The sequence below is a fragment of the Bemisia tabaci genome, chromosome 4 (assembly GCF_918797505.1).
Source record: "Bemisia tabaci chromosome 4, PGI_BMITA_v3".
Classification (NCBI taxonomy): domain Eukaryota; kingdom Metazoa; phylum Arthropoda; class Insecta; order Hemiptera; family Aleyrodidae; genus Bemisia; species Bemisia tabaci.
The window spans coordinates 45,421,369-45,438,502 of NC_092796.1; the positions used below are offsets into that span (position 1 = coordinate 45,421,369).

The 17,134-nt window shown below is 36.1% G+C and overlaps 2 protein-coding genes across 2 annotated transcripts; one reads left to right on the forward strand and one right to left on the reverse strand.

Annotated features, from left to right (window-relative positions):
• Positions 1-441: 441 nt before the first annotated feature.
• LOC109038082 (putative nuclease HARBI1) lies at positions 442-8,212 on the reverse strand. The gene is made up of 5 exons (XM_019053016.2): positions 7,703-8,212; positions 6,566-6,762; positions 5,456-5,588; positions 4,092-4,236; positions 442-2,919 (listed from the first exon to the last, which is right to left on the reverse strand). Exons 1-5 carry the CDS (start codon positions 7,952-7,954, stop codon positions 2,543-2,545), a joined length of 1,104 nt encoding a protein of 367 aa, XP_018908561.1. The 5' UTR covers positions 7,955-8,212; the 3' UTR covers positions 442-2,542.
• A 177-nt stretch (positions 8,213-8,389) lies between these two features.
• Positions 8,390-17,110, forward strand: Vps60 (vacuolar protein sorting 60). Its single transcript, XM_019053018.2, has 5 exons — positions 8,390-8,628; positions 10,250-10,401; positions 13,041-13,206; positions 14,680-14,904; positions 15,213-17,110. Exons 1-5 carry the CDS (start codon positions 8,560-8,562, stop codon positions 15,273-15,275), a joined length of 675 nt encoding a protein of 224 aa, XP_018908563.1. The 5' UTR covers positions 8,390-8,559; the 3' UTR covers positions 15,276-17,110.
• The last annotated feature ends 24 nt before the right edge of the window (positions 17,111-17,134 follow it).

The following is a 17,134-nucleotide window of genomic DNA, read 5'->3' on the forward strand; positions in this document are numbered from 1 at the left end:
AGGAAGGAAGTCTGGGAATCGTAGCAGAAGCTTGACACTAATCTCTCAAAAATTAAGGAGACATTAGTTCTGAAGTTCCATGAGAAAAAAATTTTGGTTGCAGAAAAACGTAAATTAAGTTTTTGCAAGATGTCAAAAAGAAACTCCTGAAGGATAAAATCCTTTATCACAAATTTGGTCACATTTATTTCATCAGCAAGAAGGAATTTCTGGCTGAAACTTGGAGAGCTCAAATGTCATTACTCTCTGTGATATTTACAGCCATTTTAACTCCCTAATGACCAGTCCACATACATCCCATGAATGTACTGACTAAAGACCGAGATTCCTATAGTCTATTCAATTTTTTGAACTTAGATGAGACATTTGAGATTCGCTCCGTGTTCTGAGAATTAGATGATCCTGCAAGTTACGTTTGTGTAGGACATACTAACAGTACTATTCCCTTGATAAAATGACAACCAAAAATTTTTTTTATTCCGTAATAGAAATTTCAAGGTGTAACAGCCAACACTGAAGGGGAAAAAAGAGCATATTGTAACTTTGACGAGACCCAAAATAATGAGAGTTAATTAATAAAATAAACAGTATTTTTGTAATAAAAGTAAAAAACCTAGAGCAAAATAAAACGCCTCACTTCCAAATTAACTACTTTTTGCCTTAAAGAACTATTCTTATTATTTCTGGCTAATTCTAGCCACAGCGTGAGCAGCATTTATTTTCCAAACCAGATAAGTGCTTTAATGTATTAGCTAGAAGTAGTTGTTCCTTATTGCAAGATGTAGTCGAACTGTTGAAGTATGAAAAAACAGATGAGGATAAAATTTCAATCTCTCTTACGACTAGACTAGGCAAGAGTATTAACACTAATAGAAAGTATTCTTGTTTGAAACAGCTGTTGTAAGAAATGACAGATTCACAATGGATCGCTAGAAAGAGTGAAATATAAAGTGCCTCACTCAAGTGACACGTCGCAACCAAAGTGGTCACTTAGAAACAAAAAAATTGCTTGATTATTACACATTTTCTGCAACTATTGACCAAATCCATACAGAAAGATTGTGGGAAAAAATGTTGCAAAATTAAATTGAGTAATACTTGACGTGTTGCGTGCAGAAAAGACACTTCTTGGTTGCAGTGTTTCAGAATCTCCGCTGCTAATTTATATTTTATTGAGGAAACTATTGGGTAAATTTTTTGATATTTTGTTTAGAGCACTGCAAAATCATAAAGAATAAACGGTACAGTTTTAATGAATTATACCCTTTGGCTTCGATCATGACAAATAGAACCTTCTCAGAGATTCTGAGACATCGTAATCAAGAAGTGCCTTTTCTGTACCCGGTGCTTAAATTTTTACTCGCTTGAAAGAGGTGGCGAGCTAGGCGACAGGCCCAACATGGATTTGTCACAGTTTTATTGCAATTATTTCAGAAATTTTATTGCAAATTTCGACAATCGTATTGCAATGTTCTGCTAAGTGCACTACTTAGGCAAGCCATCTTCCCTCTTTTGAACATGCAGAAAACTGAATACATGTTGATGGTGAGACTTCTTATCCATGGATCTCAATCATAGTATTTGAAATTTTCTGTTCTTATTTTATTTTTTTTGAAACATCCTGCTTGACAATTTAGTAAAAATATTTTTGGAAATACGTAGAAAAATCAAATTAAATTCTGTACAAAGACAAGAATCTGACCTTCTCAACTGAAGTAAAATGTCACAGGAGATTTTCAATGTTACAAATGGAGTTACAAGGTTTAGCACTGTCGCCATCTATAAGTTGCAGTCAAAGCCTACATTGTTACAAGTCCTGATCTATTTCACAAATGTAATTTTCAAAACTCCTTACATAGGTAGGCTTTTTTTGTTCAAGTCAATATGTTACATGGGATCTTTCATCTTTTTAGTTTATTGCAGAGTAATCTATGATTATTGACATTTTTTTCTCAAAGATTTTATGGACTTAACAAAAAAAAAGATGATGATTCCATATTAGCAGGCATTCCATTACCTACTTAGTGAAGAACTCAAAGAATAAACCTATTTTGAATTCAAAGCGAGAAAAATAAGTTTGAGGTATTATTCTGCCTTTGGCTTTAAAAGATAAATTATTGTTTCTATTTTCTCCATCTGAAATACTTTTTAACTCAGAATTTTCAACTTGAGGATCATAAAATGAGCAGTCGAATTTGTAACTACTCTTTGACTACATACTTCCCATAATGCGGATTCATGTCACTCTGAAAAACTTGGTCCAGTTCCAAAGGAGGCTGGTTAAAATTATTTACATCAAATTTCCATGGAGCACTTAAAGCTAAACTCTGAAAATTATCTACTTTGGGTGGTTTTTCATCATGAAATTAGTTGTAGGCCATTCTTTCTAATTTAACTTCAATAGGTTACACTTCAGATGAGAGAAAAATATAAAATGACTTTCGTTTTCATCATGAGTATAAGTAGAATACTTGAATCTATCCACACATTTTACCATGAGGTGGCACACAAGCTTTCCCTAAGACGTGTTCAGTCATACTGTCTAAGAGAAGAACATCTGTATGATTTGGTTGCGTCTCGCCTCTCCACAGGCATGCACCTCACTCTCAAGAATATCTACATATTGTTCTCGGATTTCTATGACTGGTTCTTCTATATTCTGCAAGTAGCCAGGCATTGATAGTCCAATGTTGTGCAGCGTGCAACAAGTCCTCACAATTTTTTTAGCAGTTTCTGGAGTATAGTGAAGTGGTTTACTCGAATTCATGCAATGCCACACGTTCTGGAGTGCTTGATTGAGCCTCTTGGCAACATTATGTGATCTGGAATGGGCAGTCGTGTAGCGGCCTTCAGGGGTATTTGCGTCAACCCCAAAGATAGGGATCATGAGCCATGGCTGTAAAGGGTAGTTACCTCCTCCTGAAAAGTATGGCATAAACATACATAGTGAGTTACCAAGTTCAGAAAGATTCCTTCAAAGAAAATGAGTCCTGGGAAACGTCTAGGTTAACCCTCCAGAGTTGACGTTAGTCAGTGGCAAAAAAGGTACTTTTTTTTAAAGAGAATATTTGCACCTAAGGCACAGTGTAGCTAACTGGTATCTACTATAACCAGTACGTCTACCCTCTTAAGTTAGTAGCCAACGCCAAAGAAGTTTACACTCTCAGAAGGGAAAGAGGATCAGCTGTCAGTTTAGCATTGAAAGTAGAAACAAGAATCAAGCTGACGATCTTCTGTCACACTCTACAACTTTATACATAAACTTATTTGGTATGGACTTCAAATAATCTCCTTTGGTGGGATGGATGCTAATGCAAAAACTGTCTGCTAAAAATGGCGCATCCTTGCTCCAAATGTCTCTTTTGCCAGATTTCAGTACAGTAAGGTCTCAACTTATTAATCACGATTTGACAGATCAATCTTTTAGGATCTAGGCCCTTGAAGGGCTTCAAATAATTTGAATTAACGGATTCCGCGATTCAAAGGTTCTATTTGTCAGTCCTAAGAAATCCGATAAATCAAGGTCTTTCCAACTACACCAAGAGTGGTGGTAGCAAAATTAGAGGACTTTCCTGAGCTGCTCATAAACTAAGAAGCCCAAAATCACAGATTAGACTGCCTCCTTGGCAATTCATGAGGCTTCTTGCACAGGACAATAAATGCCTGTAAGGGAAATCGTTGTTTCCCATTTGAAAGAACGCATCTTGTTTGCAGTATTTTATGATTTCCGCAAGCATTTTATGTGTTGAGGAAGAACTGTCTCATAAAGCTGTCCGAAAATGTTAGTGTCTCTTCTCACAACCATGAAGAGAAATCACTAGAAATTTCAAGAAAATTCATGTGACGGTCCTCCTATAAAAAATAAAATGTCAATGAGAAATCCTGAAACGACGCAATCTAGATACAATTTTTTGTACAGAAGACGACAAAATGTGTACTCTAAATGGTCACCTTCGCTTTTCGTAAAAAATTCTGTTTCGCATTGGACATCCCTTACCCTTACACCTTGGCCTTGTTTGGTAACTTTGATGGATTCAATCCAAAATATGTTGGCGGACATTGCAGATAAAAACACTTTAAAAGTAAAATACCTATCAGCCAAGACTCTTCCTCCCCCTTTTCAACGATCAGGCGTAGGTAATTTTGAATGTTTGACAAATTCCAAATTGTTGCTTCCTGTTTGGATCCACCATGATTTGGATTGACATTCAAGATTCTAAGGTTGCTATCACAGATCTGAGGATCAGAGAGAAAGTATTGTTAGATTTACTGTGGTGACAAAGAAATAAAAAATCTGAAAACAGAAAAAAAGCACAGAAAAGATGCTGTGAAAAGGGAGAACACTTACTTAACAATCAAAATGACCATACCAGAGAGAGCATTCTGCTTATTACTTGTTTATTAGGTGGTTGTCATTTTAAAACAAAAGCATTCATTTTTGGGCTCATAAATATTGAATAGCTTGCATTAATAAGGGCTGGTGAAATACAAACATTCTTGAGCCTTGGCGTTAAGCTTTTCTCAAAACAAACAAAATTCACACTATTCTTTCAACTGTAATTTGAGAAAAAAATGGGATGAAGGGATGATAAAAGATGCATGTTATTCAAAAACAATTTTTCCACAATAAAATGAAAAGTTCATTTTTTCTGAGCTAGAAAATTTTTAAGTTAGACATTCAATTGACATGAACTTAAATACTTTTACATTTTTAAATTAAGGTGATTTGTCCAAGCTCTCTGACATGGTTGAATTGGCATGCAATGTAATGCATTAATTAGGTCAAAAATCTCGGCAGATTTTGAATTTTTGGCCAAAGAAAGGGCACTAGCCCCTGGGCATGAGCCTAAAGAATCATTTTAAGTCAAAAAATCGGCAACTTTCAGAAAAATGAAAGCAGATTCCTGTTTGGGAAAAAACATTACATTCGATGCAGAAATCTATAACTGTGTCAAATGCGTGGTTTTTTTTTTCAAACAAGATTCAGCTTTCATTTCTCTAAATTTTGCCAATTTTATGGTTTAAAATGATTCTCTAGGCTCCTGTCCAGGGGCTATTGACCTATTTCTAGGCTAAAAATTCAAAATCTGCCTAGATTTTAGACCTAATCGAGGCGATATATCACATGCCAATTCAACCATATCAGAGAGCTTGATGAATCACCTTAATCAAATTAATATTAATCAATTTTTGTATTGCACTATTGTAGATATGTGCATTTTTCCTCATGCTTCTTGATTTTTTTGGTACCTATTTCACATCAGAAAATACCTGACTGAACGAATGAGTTGCCAGATTTCAAATTTTTTCTCATCTGTTGTGTAATTCACATGAATCTGAAAATTAACAAATCAGATGTTTGCCTGGACTTTTACTTTTATAAGCCTCCATACTCTGAAAGCCTTCACATTTTTCTGCCCGTGTCATACCATGCTCAAATAGTTAACTGACTCACCAGTTGTACATTCAGAGAATAACCATGCACCTCACATACAAATTCCTCCTCGTCATTATTTGGTCGCTTGATTGCAACCCTTAAGCAGTCTATTACTCCAATCACTCCTGGCATAAAATATTTTTCTTGGAAGCTGCAACACATAGTTTCAAAAATATTTAAAAAAAAAAAAAAATGGATGGAAACAAGTTTACAATAATGAGGAAAATCACCCACTTACTTACTAAAACTCAAATGTTCATCACCTACTTCCTGACCTATTTTAAATTTATTTATTATGTTCAAGCTGCTATGTGAAACTGTTTTCTGAAACTTTTGACTGTTTTTAAGATAATATTCACTAAGTAGGTACCTTCATGAGCAAGTTGGTTTGCCATTTTTTGTTTAAAAAGAAAATAGACCATCCAATAGTTATGGGAAAACTGATTTATTGTTGCACTCTCAGATTATTAGCTGAATACTAGGAAGAAGATATTGAGTTAGAAAGTTAAGAGTAACCAACCAGCTAAAATTGAATATCCCCGCATCAGATTGCAGTACCATAGCAAATTTGCTCGAATTTTCCCATTTAGCAAAAAATGGTTTCAAAAACGTCAAAATGTTACTGCCAAAATTAACATAACAGCAATGTTTCCCCAGAATTTTAATATGGGCTGAATTGCTGATCAATGGCAAAAGTGTGAAACCTCTTATCTCTGTTTTCGATGTTGCACACTTTCTGTCATACTTACTTCATTTTTTTTTTCTTTTTTTTTCGGAAAACTAGTCAATGTGATGTCTTAGAAGCTTATTCGATTTTTCTTTTCTGTTTAGCAGAATGTTCTGCATGAATTCCAAGATATTGAGTTGAAACAGTAGTGAACACTTGAAACGGAGTTTTGAAACCTACAATGGAGATAAGTTGTTTCCCACTTTTGCTATCATTATGCTACTTTACTTACTCTTCTCCTCTGTGAGAAGTCTCTTACATGACTAAAGAGGGTAGACTCTCCAATTTCTAATTTTATTATAATTTGTTATTTTGAATCACAAGTCTCAATGAGAGGAATGTTCAAGTGGATAAAATGAGATACCTAGGAGAAATCAGAGGAGTTGATTGTTGAAACTTACCCTACTTTGATTTTTGCTCTCTCGTCCTCAGAGCTAGGAAACTTGATTGCATCTGTCACAAGCTCAGCATCAACTGCATTTAGGAAATCATTTAAAGCGCGACTGACAGATGACTGACTAAGATGTATCATGTTATGATCGGCGACATCTCCTCGCTGGTAATTTCCTGTTGCCAAGTATTTCAAAGCAGCTAGTATCTGAAACAGGTTTGGTTGAATATCTTAAATATCTGAGAGTTACTACTTTTTAATATTTGGCTCCATGAACGTAAATGTTAGTTTGGGCTTGATCTGATATGAACCTGAATAAACCAGATATTGCTTCTGCCTGAGAAAAGTGACAAAATAAAAAATTGGCATACTTTCAGTCCGGGCGTTGGAAAGTCAAATGGATGTATGCAGGCATACAAGAACATAGCAAAGGCAAACATATTTGCTCTTGGTGGCTGATAACGGCAAAAAACAAAAGGAAGCATGTAATACCGCAGTGAGAATCAGGACCTATAATTCAAGTCTACTTCTAAGCTGACAACACGGAAAAAAATAAAATTGCTGATTTAACAATTTTGTAGTTGAAAAAAAGTGTCCGACATGTTTAAATGTAGATTTCACGATAAAAATGCTACTTTAGCTTGCCACTAGAGTAAAATGTACATTTGAAACATGTCTGATATATTTTTTAACAATTTAATTGTTAAAACAGTAATCCAATTTTTTCTGTGAATTCTCGGATTTTGTCACTTCTCTTCTGTCAATTTGACCTATGTAAGCTGTAGTGCCCTCCAACAGTTGGCAGTGTCTCCCGGCAGAGAGATGTCTAAGCTCATGTTTCTCAATGAAATTGAGGCTCCAATATTCTAATTATTTTTATCTATCCTTGAAGACATTGAGTCGAATTTCTAAGCTTACTTGGGTTGCATTCTGAGGAAAAAAATAAAAGATCAGAATGAAAAATATCTGAAGTCTGCAACAGCAGCAGCTTTATCTAGACGGCCTAGCTGAGGCATTGGGGCAATTCTGAGTCAAAAAAGAACAAGCATCTGTAAATGAACCAATTTTGCTGGAGTGCCCACTGAGTCCCTTTAATGACCTGACTGAGTGAGAAATTTGAGAAAAAGGAAAAAATATTAACACCAACCTTCTGAGCTGGAGTTAAGCTGTACGCACGCGTTCTAGCTAGATATGGACTCAGTCTGTCCACTATGCCATGAACTATATCTTTAGACAGCCGAAAATTGTTGATGAACTCTTTATCTGGGATATCAAATGGATTACATCGGTCACGAAATCGTTTCCGTTCAATGCGATGTATGTGTACGTGCTCGCCATCCAGAAATTCTTCCTCAACATGCAGCAAATGAGCTAGAAACACTGGAAAGATGTGAGCCATTTTTGCATTCTGTTATCAGAGAATTCAGAGACCACTAAGACGCACAGCAGAGAATTTAAAAAATGACTACCACAAAGGAAATGAGCAAACCTCAGACAGCAATTGTAAATTGATGATGGAGGGTGATAGAAATAATTCGAAATCCTTAATTTTTATAGAGATTAAAATAACATTCAAATGAGAACCACTCTCTGTTAAACTTTTCACGACAAAATTTGTCAACAATTCAACAAATTGAACAAATAAACAATAAACATAACCTAACACAAAATGTAAACAAAAATTGAATTATGAAGGATCGGAAACGGAAATGAGTAGTTCCATCAGTTGAAATGTTGAAATAAATGGAATGAACTGAAACTAAATTCTCTGATTGGCTAGTGTACGTGACGTGAGTGACGTCACCCAGTATTACTCATTGTTCGTCATTATCAATTATCATAACAAACAAAAATCCTCTCAGCTGATGGCTGATATTTCCGTGAGCGATAGATCAGATAATACCACATAAATTTCAAATCAAAATTAAATTGAGTGTCGCACGGTCTGCAGTGTTCACTGTTTAATCTCTGATCATCTTTTTCATCTGAACTACCATCGTTAAAATGAATCGTTTGTTCGGATCTTCGAAGGAGAAGGCGCCCCCTCCAAACATGCATGATGTCATCTCAAATGTAAGGAAAAATTTCTATCGTCAGACAGTTTGCACGAAGTAGACTTTGAGCCCAATAATCCACCACTATAATGTTCGAATCATTTTACTTGATGTCTACAAGATGCTCAGAAACATGTGACCTTCTGAGTCTCACTCCAAGTCCACCCTGGAAACAGTCAAGGGCTTTTTTTTTATTGCGAATCGCAGTGGAATCTGGATCGCTCCTCCGAGGTGGGGCGAGCTCGCGATCCACTGTGATCCTAACCTAATGCGAGGAAGTTGCCGTCCCGAACAAATCAAACCAAATTCCAAGTTTGGATTTTTTTATCACTTGGAACACTTTTGATCGGTTCGGATCGCTCAGGATTCCGATCCAGTCCGTTCCCCGTGATCCACCCTGTTCCGCGATAAAGAAAAAGCCCTCAAGGCTGAAGGGCTGAAGCCCTATCTCAGGGCAATAAATAAATAAAGACAAAACCCTCTCCCTTTCTTAGATCAATATTATGTTCAACATGAGGTGTCCCAAAATTTTTTAGAGTGACACTGTAAACTTTGAACCTAGGAAGTTTTTGAGTTGATATCAATTTCCTAGTCTAATGTACATCACCGCTGATTATAAATTGATGAAGTTATTAGGATTTCGATACGGGAACGATTCACTTAGGCCCCCATCCGTTAACAAGGAAAACAAAATGGCATAAAGCTTTCCTTGAGCCCCCTGGAGTGTGAAGTATTTTATCAACCCGCTTTCACAGAAATCCAATTCAGTAACATTGGTATGCAGGCTCATTTACAGAGGAAACAAGAGACACAATTTGAATGATGAGTAGCATGGCATCTTGAACACGTAGCCGCCAGGGAGAAGCTGCTTCCAATTAGTCTGTAGATCCTGCCAGCCCAGTTGTTGGTTGGGGCGAAAACGTAGGAACTAACAAGGGCAGTCCTCTTTGCGATAAAAGAACTCGAAAACTAGCATGATTGGTTGACTTAATCACGACATTATTGAAAACAGATATTTTAAAACATTTACGTGACATGAGCGAATAGCTAGAATAATCAGAGGAGTATGATATTGAGGTTGCATTTAGTTTTACTGAAGTAAGAGCATTTGGTGGCATTTTCACCTAAAAGAAACTGGGAAGGTTTTCTAATTTACTCAAAGCTGCTCAAAGCGGTTTCCTCTTTGAAATTAATGATGTGTTTCATTAAAAACACCTAAACTCCCTTGCATGTAAAATTTGATAAACTAGCGGACGCATTTTGCCAGCTCTACCTCCGGCATCCTCTGTGCGACTCAGGAGTTGGAGGAGGAGTTGCGCTGAAGATGCCGGAGGTGGAGCCGGCAAAACATGTCCGCTAGTTTATCAAATTTTACTTGCGAGTGAGTTTCATTGTTTTTCATGATCTGTCCTTGTGTGCGGGTCTCCAAAATTCTATTAAATGATGTGTTTTTTCAGTTCTTTTTCCTGGCAGTCAATACTACTAGGACAACTTTGGGTGGTGTTGGCCACTGAAGTACTTTTCTACAATTTTGTGAGCTCCAAAAATTCCTCGACTTCAGGACCTATATATTTTAATGCAACCATCATTGTGACATGAATGATCTAATTTTAGTTTCTTTCATTTTTTCTTATTTTAAGGTTGACAGCCGAGCATCAAGTCTTGAACAAAAAATTAGCAAACTTGAAGTAGAGTTGAAGAAGTTCAAGGATCAAATGGTCAAAATGCGAGAAGGTCCTGCAAAGAATATGGTGAAGCAGAAAGCCTTAAGAGTTCTGAAACAAAAAAGAATGTAGGTATCTTCTTTCCTCTTTTACTGATATGTTAAGTCTGGATGACTACCAATCTTGAAGTTTCATTGAGAAAGAAAATGTGCAATTTCAAAATTGTACAAAGTCATGAAAAATTTTTAAAACTGAAAATAGATTGTATCAATGGTCTAAAAATATGGTTTTTGCGTTTGGCCCAGATATTCCAGACCAAATTCTCATCAAAGACCAAAAGCTGTCATCGGTGTCAAACTCGCTCCTAATGTAAACAAACAAACGGCGACATAGTCCGGACATAAACAAAGCGAAGCGGTCGAGATGTTCCAGACTAATTTTCTCAGCGTTATCGTTTCTTCACCTCGACGAAAGAACTTTTGTCCGCATCCATCTATCCATTTCGTAAAATCAGATATCAGTTACCGCGTTGATCTGTTCATTGTGGTTTCAAGTGAAATTGCAGCGAGATACTCCGGACTCCTAACGTAAACAAAGCGGCCTGTACCTGGTATTTATTGACCTGGTCGAGATGTTCCGGACTCATTTCTTCATTTACGTTTCTTTTCTTCATCTCGACCAAAGAAGTTTCCTGCGCGTCTAAAGTAACATTTACCGGTTCCATTGTTAGAGAAGAAACAAGCCATTTTGCAGTAAGTTAGGATAATATTTGTGTTGATTGAGTGGCATGAGCATTGGACTACCTGGCTGCGCCTTGCATGGCAGCCTCTATCTCAAAATGATGGGGTGAAAAACTTATTGGTTGATGTGCAAATCTGAATCCTAAATCTGTAGTAACGGTAGTTGTGAAAACTAGATGGACGCACAATGACAGGTACCTTGCTCCTCACTTACTTTCTTATGGATGTTCTCTGGTCTCTCCAAGGTTCTGGTTTTGCGTTGCGCTGAAGCCAATGCTTCAAAAGTAGCTATAACAACCAGACTTCGGAGATACCAATTAACAATCCTAGCAGTCACCAACTTCTCCAGCAAACCTGCATAGTTGTCTATTAGCAGCTGAAGAAGCAATGGAAACCGTATTTACCTATGACAACAAAATTTTTTCCATCGGAACTCTGACAGTAAGTATGAGGGGGAACTATCACCTTTAAGGCATGTTTCTCCATGAATTTTCTTGTTGTTTGGCATTAAACTAAATAGAACTCATGGAAAATGAAGCAAGACTTTACAAGTAAACATGTGAGGTTCGTCTGCTGAAAAAATAGAATAAGGTCTAAAATTCCTAATGAACATCACCAAGATGGTTCTGCCACCAGCAGCTCATTTTTTAAGGCACGGATCAAATTACTGTGGTTATCTATTATTCTCACGGTGCCCATCAAATTATAGGTAAGAAACCTTGTCCTGTAATAATAATGGCATGGAATGGTGGGCTCTAATTGGTAACTTGACCATCCCCAATAAGTTATCGAAAGAATTTACTTCTTATAAGATCCTTTGCGAATAAAGCCAAGTAAATAATATGCAGATAAAAGTCCCATGTGATGTGTGAAGTGTATTTGTATTCAAAGGGAAGGGATGAAATGTTCAAAAGGTAACGTCCAAACTTGCAAAGTTGTAGAGGTTCTAGGCACAAATTGGACAAGGTGCTGCTAAGAAATGACTAAATGAATTTTTTATTGTTATTAATTACGGAAAAGAGGAAAAGAGAATCAGACCGAATGCCAAAATTTGAAAAGTGTAGGAGGGTGGTGTGGGAGCCGAACCATCTTCGAGATTACGGGCGGCGAGCGGCAACCTGATTGGCTACGAAGATTGCCGAGCACGGCCGAAGGCCTACTCGCCGCTTGGTAGGTGTTGACGGCGGTTTGACAAACAGCAGTTTTTGGTGAAATGTGGTCCGGAATATCTGGGCCAATCTGTTCACTCTAAAAATATCGGTCCTCCTTCTTTGGTATTTGTAATTTTGCAAACCGAGAGATATCAAATCCAATTTTATCTTCTTATTACATCTCTACCAGAAACAGAGAATTTCCAAGACTTGCACCAATTATTGAAGCAATGTCCATTGGAGGTGCCGAAAGTCATGTAACCAACCCTCTTACTAGTGAACAATTAAGGCTAGCAAGATTCAAGTTGTGCAAGCCTACAGATTATTTCATTAGCTTTTTAATGCAACCTAGTTGAGCTCCTTTGGTTGAAAATTTGCTGACTTGCAGCAATCCTGAATTTTAAAAAGTAGCCTAAGCATCAAAGATATTACGCTCTGTGTAAGTCATTTATAAAAAACTCAATGTGATAGATTTTGCTAAAGTTTCAGGCCAAATTGTAAATCATGAGTCTTCTCTCCTTAAATTTCAGCCTAAGAAAGAATTTTCTTATGCAATGATCATTTATGTACTCTATGGATGGTTCTTTATTAAAGCTGAAAAAATAATTCAGCCCTAAAATATTCCTTATACTTTCATTATTGTCGCCATAATCTGTTCAAAAATACTTGATATTCTTAGGAAATGGAATTCTGAATAGGAACAACATCTGCAAATTTAAAGAGAACTTTTAATAAAATTCTTAGAAAATACAGAAATATTCACCCTTGAACACAGTATAATGTGCACAGTTTCTCGAATGTTTTGGGTGAGGAGACCTACATTAAGTAACGCTACATCCCTCCAGAATTTTGAAAAAAGATTTATCTCCATTCTAGGTTTGAAACTCAGTTAGAAAATTTACAAAATCAGTCATTTAACATGGAGCAAGCTAATTTTGCAGTCCAGTCCCTGAAAGACACTCAATCTACTGTAGTTGCTATGAAAAGTGGAATGAATCAAATGAGGAAAGAATTTAAGAAAATCAACATCGATCAAATAGAGGTAAGATAAAAGAAACTCATACTTTTTAAATAGATTCAAGAATATTATATCTCAAGCATGAAACCTTTCCCCCTCATAATGTACCTCTAACCATTTTTTGCATTACATTTATCCCAACCAAGCGTTTGCATTGCATTATTTATTTATTTTCAAGGTGCACTTATTTGTACATAATAGGTTTTTAGACAGCTCTCACCTTTTACAAACAGCTGCTCATGTGGAGGGACTGATTCATAAGATTAAATACGCAACTCTAAAATTTAATTTAGCTTTAAGAAATTGGATACTATTTGATTGGCCACCACGTGTTAACTTGAATGTTATTGAAACGCATTTAATATTTTGATATCACAAGTATTAAATTGTTGGCTGAGATTGAAAACTATGCATCTCCGATAATAAATCTGTAAGTCTGCAGTCATGATACTCATGATACTCATGATACTCACCTTGTACCTGAGATAAAAGTGGAAATTCAAAACATCCTTCAATTGATTGTGAAATCTATCGTTGATTTACTTTCTTCTTGCTGTGACAGTTGATGTTTGGGGCTCAACGAGAGTAGCCCGAGTAGTGCAGGAACTATTTGCTCTTTGTTCTAGTTATCTAGAAGAATCGACCTAGCATCACCGATTCTGAAGAAGCTATCACCTTGAGAGAAAAATAAAACTAACATCAAGAAAATGAAACCTGCTTTCATGTGTTCTTGGTTTATTTAAAACTTTCACTTCAGGAATCATCTTCTTTCTAGACCAGTGTGTAGCTAAATGTACTCTTTGGTCTGTTCGTACCAACAAATTTAGTATCATTTGTCAAGGCAGAACTCAAAGTCATAGCTACAATCAATTGCATGCTCTTCCCTCATCCATGGGCTGCCTGTCCTCTTTTTCTCTTTTCAATTTTCTAAAATTTGTTAAAAGACAAAGTGAATCGAATGACTGAGAACAGTTCTAATATTTCTTCAATCAACTATCCTAGGGTGTCTACAGGTCTGCAAAACCTGGAAACAGCAAACTGTCCGGAAGCTTTATCAGGTCAGGGAAATCAGGGAAATTGAGGGAATTTTATGCAATAGACTTGAGTTTTTGAAATATCTTGATACTTAAAATTTAAAGAAGCATCGGCACTGTCTACGCAATCAAACTGAGTCTTAGTTTGGTTTTGGGTTCAGGGTTCTGAGTTACACTCTGATTGATGAATAGGGGAATAATTTTCAATAATGAATTGCTTAAATAATTTAATGATGATAACCTGAGGGAAAAAGGCCCACATGTTTTATCTGTCATCTACAGTGAAATTATGCCAAAAATTGTTCATTTTCACTTCCATGCATGCTAATTGTTGATGTGAAAAGTCAGGAAATTTTGGTAATTTGGTGAGGGGAAACCTGGGAGAGACGAGGAAGTTTTTTTTCCTTGTTCATAGACACCCTGTTTCTGTATTATCTCAGTTGTCTCTTGAAATATTTTTCAGGACTTACAAGATGATCTCGCAGATCTTTTGGAACAATCAGATACCATCCAGGAAACTTTAGGACGCAATTATAACACGCCAGAAATAGATGATGATGAGCTAGCTGCTGAGCTGGATGCATTAGGAGATGAAATTGCTCTTGATGATGACACCTCCTATCTTGACGAAGTCAAAACACCTGCCGCACCTCGCACTGATCCTGGACCTGCGGAAGTTACCAATAAGGTCAGTATCGAACTTTTGTTTTTGAAAATATCTGTTTTGATAGAGATATTATGTGTTAAAAAAACTTCAAAACCAACTCTACATTTTGCAATTAGGAAGTACAATTTCTAGCTCATCGTTAAAAAGTACTAATGTACATAGGGGAACTAATGGCACATATGTCGTTTCTGAAATGAGCCAGAAATTGTAGTTCCTAATTGCAGAATGTAGTCAAATTTCTAGATCAGTGATTTTTTGCTTTTTATCTACTAATTTGAATGTGCTAAGGCTGTTGAGCAATGTATCAAATTTATTTTTATTTTTTGCAGGATGGAGTTCAAGTTGACGAGTTCGGTCTCCCCAAGATTCCAGCCTCTCAGTTCCACTCGTAACGGAAAATCCAAGATTCTTTATTTCTTCTTGTCGCAACTGTTCTCCTCAGAATGCATCTGACTTAATTACAGGTCATCTTTGTACAATTGTGGTAAGTAGGTGTATGAGAAGCCCTAAGTTACTTTTATAAATACCAGCTCTGCAACCAAAATCGTATCTTACATTTTCTGTACGCTTTTTTTTATGATGTAATGTATTTGAAGAAAGGAGAGGCAAACAGCCCATAAAACTCGTTCTTAGGTCAATTTTGATGAAATCTAATCATGTTACTTTCCTTATCACCTTGAACAAAAGTCTAGCGCTGGGAGATCGCACGCGCTATTTCTGAGTTATTTATCTCCAAATCAGCAAAATTTAGCTGACACTCTTCTTGAGTTTGGTTCTGCTTTAGGTAAAATCATCGGAATTTTTTTATTCTATCATGTCGTCTTTTCACCACATGAAGCATCTCACTTATTTTGTGCTGCAAATATTTCTTTAAGAGAACGACTTCAACCTGTCTGTCCTGTGTTTTCTTGTTGCCACCTTGAAACCCTTGAAAATACTCGGCTTTAGTTCTCTCCACTACATATCTATCCTCCAATCCCATGATGTTTGACTGGTATGAGACCAGATTTTTTTGATTTTTCAGAGGCAAATATCTGGAAATACGTAGGCAGAAAATTTACAATTGCTCAGCAGAACTTTGGTTCAGGATAGTAAGGAGAGTAACATTAAGTTTCATCAAAGTTGGAAGTAGGTATAAGGGGTTTATACTGCTACTAGCACTTGCTATACTGCTTGTGAAACAGTAAGATTTCAGGGAAGAAAACAGAGTCCAGTTGAGGTCACGCTGAAATGAGAGGAAAAAATTGGTAGTGAATAGTTAGGAAGAGCAGCGTTTCTTATCAAAATTTATGAAAAATACCAATTAAACTTTCTTGATTTCCTATTTGTAAAATATTTTACATTAACAATTTGTATCAAGATGAAAGAGGATTAAGGAAGTTTCCTCTCATGTTTCTGGCTATTTACTTTCACCCTTCACAAATTCATTTGTCTCTTGAACATTCCAAATTCTTGAACTTTTTGAAATTTTGCCAGAGAATGTATCCTCAAACTTGGCTTTGGTATGTATAAGAAAACTGGACTCATGTTACTCCGAATGCTATTTTGTATCTGTCTGTCAATCATAAAAGTCTTCAGACTCATGTAACCAAAACTATTACCTATGCTTGCAGAGATGCCAAAGTTGTGCATCCATAGCTAATTTTCTTGCATGGAAGAAAACAGACACCCCAACTTTAACCGCACAAAAAATGCTTTTTCCTTTTGAGAATGAAATGTTTTAAGACTTTTTGCCTATAAATATAAATCCCCAGTTTTGCTGAAATGAATGGAGATAGAAAATTCCAGCATTGTAGCAATAGAGTCGACTAGTTTAAATTGCATATGCCACCTATTTTGAGGAGAAGCGTTATTTTTTTAACCTCATAAGAATCAACGTTTGTAATTACTTTTCTATTTTAATATTTTGCTTACTTTTTACTCAGTTCAAAAGTGATTAAAGTAAAGTTGTGCTTCAATGTATGGATGTTTCGACAAAATGTGCAAAGTCAGTTTGAAACACCAGACAGTATCAGTATCAACTTTATATAACTAAAAGTAGAAGTTTCTCTCTAATATTTTCATTTTGTTTTTGAAATACCTATATAATTTTTTATCAGTGGGAAAAATTTCTTTTGCAATTCTCTTCCAAGCTTTTAGTAGCTAGCTCGTAATATTAACGTATGGAAAGAAGAACAAATTCAATTTGTTCTCAATAAATTTGTAAAATAAAATATATAACTGTTAACTTCTGTTCTCTCTGGTTAATGAA